We start from the raw sequence: 9,035 nt of genomic DNA, 5'->3' as shown, positions 1-9,035 counted from the left end.
AGAGTCTCCCACCTCAGCTGTAGATCTCTGCAGTTCATCCAGAGTGATCATGGGCCTCTTGGCTGCATCTCTGATCAGTCTTCTCCTTGTATGAGCTGAAAGTTTAGAGGGACGGCCAGGTCTTGGTAGATTTGCAGTCTGATACTCCTTCCATTTCAATACTATCGCTTGCACAGTGCTCCTTGGGATGTTTAAAGCTTGGGAAATCTTTTTGTATCCAAAGCCGGCTTTAAACTTCTTCACAACAGTATCTCGGACCTGCCTGGTGTGTTCCTTGTTCTTCATGATGCGCTTTTAACGGACCTCTGAGACTATCACAGTGCAGGTGCATTTAAACGGAGACTTGATTACACACAGGTGGGATTGTATTTATCATCATTAGTCATTTAGGTCAACATTGGATCATTCAGAGATCCTCACTGAACTTCTGGAGAGAGTTTTCTGCACTGAAAGTAAAGGGGCTGAATAATTTTGCACGCCCAATTTTTCAGTTTTTGATTTGTTAAAAAAGTTTGAAATATCCAATAAATGTCGTTCCACTTCATGATTGTGTCCCACTTGTTGTTGATTCTTCACAAAAAAATAGTTTTATATCTTTATGTTTGAAGCCTGAAATGTGGCAAAAGGTTGCAAAGTTCAAGGGGGCCGAATACTTTCGCAAGGCACTGTATATTATATTTGTTTTGTTGGACATAAGACTAAAAACACCAGCATATCAGCTGCAAGTGATTTTAATTTTGAAAATCTGTTTCAAAGTATTCCCACCCATAATAGAGAGATATGTGATCGTATACAAACGTAAGCAAGGTTTGAAATTATTACGTTTTTGTAAAATAGGTCTGTTCGTGGGAACAAAATTGTCCCGCAGCCGAATCTAGTTGATCCCTACTCTAAACTAATTATCTATACATTGGCAATGAGTTACTTCAAAACATACCACAAACGCCACCCTTCTCGGGCCATTGCCTTGTCTTTTCAAACAATTACATGACTAAAAACACACAAAGCACCCTTAACTTTTTCCTTTCTTTCAGTTCTTTCATTTATTTTTTTCTGCAGCTGAACAGCACACACTGTCAAAGGGCCCAGAGATTATAATTGAAGAAATCTCTAGAACACCTCATACTCGGCTGCCTACCCACACACCACATATAAAAATGCAACTTGAACATATTTGTTCCCATGAACAAAACTAATTATACATTAATTAATCCTGTAAAAACATAAAGTACCTAGTGTACAGAATAAAAAGTACATCAGATAAAATCAGCAGAACAATGAGTTAACCTCTTTGGCACAGTTAGCAGACTGAATACAGCCACCCTTAAAATTTACCCAGAATTCTTCCTCTAGCCTCAGATCAACTGAGCCTTTAACGGTTCTTGAATCATCCACCAGGATTAAACAGAAGGGAATATAAAGTGAGTGTTCTGTCCACTGACCAGTAGAGACCACCCAGTGGTCTGAACGGAATACAATTTCTCCAACAGAGCTGGTCTGGATGAGTAGGTTCAGATGTCAATTACAAACTGGACACCATCAGCTGTAGGAACAGAAGAGAGAACACAAGTCAGCTTTGGGGACATTTCCTTTCCTGAACTTCCAAGAAGCTATGCGCACTGATAGAGCCCTTTCTGGTGCATGAAACCTAAATGGAGTGGTCACAAGATATGCAGCACAAGGCTTGGCCAGCAGCTTGACATACGTTTGCTTTTCTCATGGAGCGGTTTCGCCTTGAAACTTGGTCTAATGCTGGTACAATTTTATTGTATTTTTTTAAACACAAACTGACTGGTTTGCACACTAGGTGAGAGTATGGCCTTTTGCCACCTCATACACACTGCACTGATGACAACAGGCCTAAGTAGCCCGCTTCCTTATCTGAAATAAAGTACTTATTGACATCGGCCTGAACCAAGCCACCTGTCTGCTCCCTTTTATAAGTGAAATTTAAGGAGACAGTAAAATGAGGCAAGTTAGGAAGGCGAGACATCAGAACATATGAATGCACAATAGAGTAAATCTAGTGACAATGACAAGGAGATACTGTATTTTTATATTAGGATATAAACAAATGCACCATGAAACAAATGTATGTAATTACAGAATGAGTGCAATTACTTAATTTACTGTCCCTGCACCACTTCTAAGAACAAAACAAGAGAGAACCTGTTCCAAGCACATACTATATCTGCTACAAAGCCATGTGGGCAAGGAGTCAGGTGTTTGGGAGAGCAGGTGACCAAGAGGCCAGGCTAGGGCAAGAGGCTAGTGGGTCTCATGGGACATTCAGTAGTCACTGTTAGTATAAGGGCTTACCTGAGATGTCTTTGTTCTCATCCATCTCCTTCAGCTTGCCCAGAGGGTGCAGGGCAAACACCGTGAACCCAGTGATATGGGGGAAGCAGCATGGGGGGGTGCGTGCGATTGGTATATTCCGACACTCCAGCAGGAACTTTGTCAGTTGATCCTGGTTTCTGCGATAACAACCAAGGGCATAAAGTGTCTGTCTCAGAGTAAAAACACGGACAGTAGTACCAGGAGACTCGACAAAAGTCACAAGGTGCAGCAGTGTGTCTAGACCATGAGGTATTCTTGTGCACAATAGTTGTCCAAGGTGGATTAGTGCAGGCTACATAGAAAAGTGCGAGGTCTGTACTTTCCCATTTTGCACTTGTATTTTTATTTCACCTTTATTTAACCAGGTAGGCTAGTTGAGAACAAGTTCTCATTTGCAACTGCGGCCTGGCCAAGATAAAGCAAAGCAGTTTGACACATACAACAGAGTTACACAAGGAATAAACAAACATACAGTAGAAAAAGTCTAAATACAGTATGTGCAAATGAGGTAGGATAAGGGAGTTAAGACAATAAATAGGCCATGCTGGCGAAGTAATTACAATATAGCAATTAAACACTGGAATGGTAGATGTGCAGAAGATGAATGTGCAAGTAGAGATACTGGGGTGCAAAGGAGCAAGATAAGTACATAAATACAGTATGGGGATGAGGTAGTTGAATGGGATATTTACAGATGGGCTATGTACAGGTGCAGTGATCTGTGAGCTGCTCTGACAGCTGGTGCTTAAAGCTTGTGAGGGACATATGAGTCTCCAGCTTCAGTGACTTTTGCAGTTCATTCCAGTCATTGGCAGCAGAGAACTGGAAGGAAAGGCGACCAAAGGAAGAATTGGCATTGCGGGTGACCAGTGAGATATACCTGCTAAAGCGCGTGCTACGGGTGGGTGCTGCTATGGTGACCAGTGAGCTGAGATAAGGCGGGGCTTTACCGAGCAGAGACTTGATGACCTGGAGCCAGTGGGTTTGGCGATGAGTAATGAAGTGAGGGCCAGCCAACGAGAGTGTACAGGTCGCAGTGGTGGGTAGTATATGGGGCTTTGGTGACAAAACTAATGGCACTGTGATAGACTGCATCCAATTTGTTGAGTAGGGTGTTGGAGGCTATTTTGTAAATGACATCGCCGAAGTCGAGGATCGGTAGGATGGTCAGATTTACGAGGGTATGTTTGTCAGCATGAGTGAAGGATGCTTTGTTGCGAAATAGGAAGCCGATTGTAGATTTAATTTTGGATTGGCAATGCTTAATATGAGTCTGGAAGAAGAGTTTACGGTCTAACCAGACACCTAGGTATTTGTAGTTGTCCACATATTCTAAGTCAGAACCGCCCAGAGTAGTGATGCTAGACAGGTGGGCAGTGATCGGTTGAAGAGCATGCATTTAGTTTTACTTGTAGTTGGAGACCACACGGAAGGAGAGTTGAATGGCATTGAAGCTTGTCTGGAGGTTTGTTAACAGTGTCCAAAGAAGGGCCAGAGGTATACAGAATGGTGTCGTCTGCGTAGAGGTGGATCAGAGAATCACCAGCAGCAAGAGCAACATCATTGATGTATACCATCAAGAGAGTCGGCCAGAGAATTTAACCCTGTGGCACCCCCATAGAGACTGCCAGAGGTCCAGACAACAGGCCCTCCGATTTGACACACTTAACTCTATCAGAGAAGTAGTTGGTGAACCAGGCGAGGCAATCACTTGAGAAACCAAGGCTGTTGAGTCCACCAATAAAAATGTGGCGATTGACAAGAGTTAAAAGCCTTGGCCAGGTCGATAAATACAGCTGCACAGTAATGTCTCTTATCGATTATGATATCATTTAGGACCTTGAGCGTGGCTGAGGTGCACCCATGACCAGCTTTGAAACCAGATTGCATAGCGGAGAAGGTACGGTTGGATTCAAAATGGTCAGTAATCTATTTGTTAATTTGGCTTTCGAAGACCTAAGGCAGGCAGGGTAGGATATAGGTCTGTAGCAGTTTGGGTCTAGAGTGTCTCCCCCTTTGAAGAGAGGGGGATGACCGCGGCAGCTTCCCAATCTTTGTGAATCTTAAGACGATATGAAAGAGGTTGAACAGGCTAGTAATAGGGGTTGCCAACAATTTTGGCAGATCATTTTAGAAAGAGAGGGTCCAGATTGTCTAGCCCGGCTGATTTGTAGGGGTCCAGATTTTGCAGCCACGTGGAAAGTGTGGCCAGCCGTAGAAAAATGCTAAATGAAATTCTCAATTATGGTGGATTTATCGGTGGTGACCGTGTTTCCTAGCCTCAGTGCAGTGGGCAGCTGGGAGGAGAAGCTCTTATTCTCCATGGACTTTTTTGAGTTAGTGCTACAGGAAACAAGTTTCTGCTTGAAAAAGCTAGCCTTAGCTTTCCTAATTGCCTGTGTATATTGGTTCCTAACTTCCCTGAAAAGTTGCATGTCACGGGGGCTATTCTATACTAATACAGAACGCCACAGGATGTTTTTGTGAAGAAGTGCAGTCAGGTCTGGAGAGAACCAAGGGCTATATCTGTTCCTGGTTCTAAATTTTTGAATGGGGCATGCTTATTTAAGATGGTGAGGAAATAACCAGGCATCCTCTACTGACGGGATGAGGTCAACATCCTGCCAGGATACCCGGGCTAGGTCGATTAGAAAGGCCTGCTCGCTGAAGTGTTTTCGGGAGCGTTTGACAGTGACGTAGGGTGATCGTTTGACCGCAGACCCATTATGGATGCAGGCTATAAGGCAGTGATCGCTGAAATCTTGGTTGTTAACAGCAGAGGTGTATTTGGAGGGTGAGTTAGGATAGTTAGGATGATATCTATGAGGGTGCCCGTGTTTACGGATTTGGGGTTGTACCTGGTGGGTTCATTGATAATTTGTGCGAGATTGAGGGCATCAAGCTTAGATTGTACGATTGCAATCAATTCACATATGGTGTCCAGGGCACAGCTGGGGGCAGAGGGTGGTCTATAGCAAGCGGAAACAGACACTTGTTTCTGGAGAGGTGGATTTTTTAAATGTTAGTTAGACCTGGATAGTAAGACAGAACTCTGCACCCTCTCTGCAGTAGATTGCAACACCGCCCCCTTTGGCAGGTTTATCTTGTCGGAAAATATTATAGTTAGGGATGGAAATTTCAGGGTTTTTGGTGGTCTTCCTAAGCCAAGATTCAGACACGGCTAGGACATCCGGGTTGGCAGAGTGTGCTAAAGTAGTGAATAAAACAACATTTGGGAGGAGGCTTCTAATGTTAACATGCATGAAACCAAGGATTTTAGTTACAGAAGTCAACAAATGAGAGCACCTGGGGAGTAGGAGTGGAGCTAGGCACAGCAGGGCCTGAATTAACCTCTACATCACCAGAGGAACAGGAGGAGTAGGATAAGGCTATAAGAACAGGTCGTCTAGTACGTTCGGAACAGAGAGTAAAAGGAGCAGGTTTTTAGGCGCAATATAATAGATTCAAGGCACTGACTGTATCTGGTCATAAAAGGCAGGGAAAACATGTTATGCAACCAAACTCTTGAGACTGCAGTGTGTCCTGAACAGAGGGAGTAGGGAGTAGACAACATATACCTGTTGTCATACAGTTAATTCCCTCAGTTCTCTCTGAAAGGCTGCCGACTGATTTATCCTCCTCACACGCATGGCCCCAGATCATTGCTGTAAATGAGAACGTTTTCTCAGTCAACACACCTGGTAAAATAACAGTTAAAAATAAATACAAATAACATGTACACTCCCAGTTGACATATCGGATCAACTCATCTTGACAGAGATAACTTTCTGCTGCTAAAATTATGGAAACAGGTAAAAGTGCATTTAATGCAATAGGACTGTAAGTACTGTTCATAAGTTCCTAAAAAAAATGACAGAATCAGCACAGAGTTCCTGAGGTCTATCTTTAGGCACTGGTGCACAAGGCACTTTATTCTCCAAACTAGTAGCTACAGTACATTCCAGTGTGTTTTTCAATATCTGAGAATTCATGCCCCCTCAGATTTGTCCCGTTTAAACAAACATGGTTTCTCTGTAATACTACTTGCCACATAGCAATTTTAGGAAGATCGCTTGAACTAGCCCAGATAACTATACTGAACAAAAATATAAAACATACAACAATTTGAAATATTTTACTGAGTTATAATTCATATAAGGAAATCAGTCAATTGAAATAAATAAACTAGGCCCTAATCTATGGATTTCACATAAATGGGCAGGGGTGCAGCCATGGGTGGACCTTGGAGGGCATATAGGTCCGCCCACATGACAGCCAGGCCCACCCACTGGGGAGCCAGGCCAGCCAATCAGAATGAGTTTTCCCCACAAAAGGGCAGAGAGAAATTTAGAAAAGCAAGCAATAATTAAATCACACATTCAATCTTCGACTCAGATTTTAGCAGAAAAGCATATTTTGTTTATTTTAAAATAGAACCACCAATCATATAATAGTTCAAGAGGTATGATTAGATATGCAGAAAGATATTAACATAGAATTGAGCATATGATTATGTCCGTTTCAGGTGTTGGGAAAATGTTTAGGGAAAAAACCCTCCAAAGCACCCCCCCAGCCATCCTTACCTACTTTGTGCCCCCTTTGGATTTTTGTGGTGCATGACGCCCCTGTTCTATATGACAAGTATTCGGCAGAATTCCGTTATTTTTGCGTAACTTACCTCCAGGAGTCATGGAGAACAGAGTGCCTCCGGGCGTCTGATGGTAGGTGTCGGGCAGCTGAGACCAGTCTTTCGACTGCTCAAAGCTACTGGGAATAGAGCAGTTAAGGCCTATACTGCGGTTACAATTAGAAGACATTGCAGAAAGTCGATGAATAAACAATTAAGTTATATAAAAGGAATTAAAAGTTCCAAAACAAAAACAGCCTGGCCAAATTATTGCAGATCAATGTCAACTCTGGCCTTTAGTCAACTAATGCTGCGCCAACTCGAAAGTTTGTTTGGAAACACGGGACCGCTGGGAGACACACCACTTCAAGATTGATATACTCAATATGCGCCGAGAGCCACGTGCAGGTGTTTATGAAAAAGCTACTGATGAGAGGCATGGTTTAGTTTCGGTGTCGCAATCACACCTTACTACAACTGTATGATACAACAGAGCTAAAATACATTTTACAGCTCACAATAACATTGTTGATTCAATATGAATGGAAATTAACCAAGTCCCATGATTTAATTGTACTGTGTAAATGAGGACTAGGAAATAAAGTTTGATTGATGTCACCTATTTATTTGTCTATGTGACGTCATGACAATGTTATTCAAAGTATTATATCAACCAAGACAGCTTTATTTTCTCAGATTGCGTGACAGTGGTCGCTCATTAAAATGTAATTCCCAGTCAATCTTGGTTGTTTTGAAGAAGAAGAAGAAAAAAAAGTTACTCAAACATCTTCAGCCTTAATTGTTTACAATCAAAATACATGTTATTCCAAAACAAGGCAGATGAGCCATAATCCATTTAAACAGGATAACCAGATACTGTCAAAACATACTGAGCTTTTGGGTGTTATCTGGGTAGACAATTTATTGCTGGTGGGGCTCTATTGAATGTAAAATAATTGCCAGATTGCAGTCTCTTGTGGAAACTTCTTGATGCATGCAAGACAGTTGCAAGATCATAAACAGAACCCCCTGCCAGAACATGCAGTCAGTGAGTGATGACATCATCATGAGTAAACATGACACTATAGTCTACTACTTAAACTATTTAAACTAAGACAGACCAAGGGCACTTCAAATCAACAAGTGTCTGGAGAATCATGAGGTGTATGTCATGACGTTAATGCAATAAGAATAGAAAGGCGAAGATGGTACAGTTCCGTCTTTTTATTGAATATTAAGGTAAATATTTCACATTAATACAGGCTACATAAAGTAGAGCCACTATACGACATGAAATGTACTCTCATTTGAACCCTTTTTAGTATGTAAACAATTATACATGTATTTACCACTCTAAAAGGTCTGATTTCTCTCTTTATGTTATCACCTAATTCTTGGGCTGAGTATAAATAGCGTACAGTCCCGTAGAGCCCTGCAGACCAAGAACAATTCATGTGGGGCTTTTAAAGTCAAAATAATGGCTATACTACGCAGAGAATGGATCCTGTTGAACAGGCAAATCGGTTTGTTCATAGACATTGGTAAACACATTACAGCCCACACTGGATTTGTCTTTTTAGTTAGGCACATCAAAATGGTGTCCAACCATCCAATTCCACCTTTCTGGACACTCCCTAGGTTAATATCGTTGAATATTATGTAATTATCTGGTTCTCTTAAACGTGTATGAGTCTTGTTACTGGTCCTATGCTTTGATGGCCGCGTGTTTAGTTGACATGATTCAGGTGCACATTCCCAACGTGCGGGGCCCAAGTCCCAGGCCAGACCTAAAACGACAAGTTTTCCTCACTTAGCTACAAAACCACAACAGTGAGGACTGAGTAATGGTGAAAATAAGTGAAGAATGTTTATGAGAGTGCTTACCTGCTGGGGGTCTGAGTTATCTGCAGAGTTAGAGACCACCTTCATTATGGGGTTCCAGGCAGGGTCAGCATTATGGAGCCCGTTGTACACGGGGCCCCCGGGGGCCTCTCCCATAGGAGGGTGGGGAGGAATCATCGTCCCGCCATACATTGATATTGGCAAACCCTCGAAACGACAATAAGAG

The 9,035-nt window shown here is 42.3% G+C and overlaps 1 protein-coding gene and 1 long non-coding RNA gene across 9 annotated transcripts in view; both read right to left on the bottom strand.

The window, feature by feature from the left end:
- Positions 1-635: 635 nt before the first annotated feature.
- On the bottom strand, positions 636-6,483 carry LOC112258322. The gene is made up of 3 exons (XR_002954720.2): positions 5,919-6,483; positions 2,320-2,477; positions 636-1,543 (listed from the first exon to the last, which is right to left on the bottom strand). It is a non-coding gene; the product is annotated as an uncharacterized LOC112258322 (long non-coding RNA).
- Positions 6,484-8,194: 1,711 nt separating this feature from the next.
- The window catches only part of LOC112258321 (ankyrin repeat and KH domain-containing protein 1-like), a 65,557-nt gene continuing 64,716 nt past the window's right edge, over positions 8,195-9,035 (bottom strand). For all 8 annotated transcript variants that reach the window (XM_042327100.1, XM_042327103.1, XM_042327101.1 and 5 more), the window contains exons 33-34: positions 8,852-9,016; positions 8,195-8,754 (exon numbers count right to left, since the gene is read on the bottom strand). In XM_042327100.1, coding sequence (XP_042183034.1) covers positions 8,695-8,754; positions 8,852-9,016 — 225 coding nt within the window. In that variant the 3' untranslated portion in view covers positions 8,195-8,694. The remainder of the gene's footprint in view (positions 8,755-8,851; positions 9,017-9,035) is intronic.

This window comes from Oncorhynchus tshawytscha, linkage group LG09 (assembly GCF_018296145.1).
Source record: "Oncorhynchus tshawytscha isolate Ot180627B linkage group LG09, Otsh_v2.0, whole genome shotgun sequence".
NCBI lineage: Eukaryota > Metazoa > Chordata > Actinopteri > Salmoniformes > Salmonidae > Oncorhynchus > Oncorhynchus tshawytscha.
The sequence above is the reverse complement of the archived record's forward strand: the minus strand, read 5'-3'. Positions and strand labels throughout refer to the sequence as shown.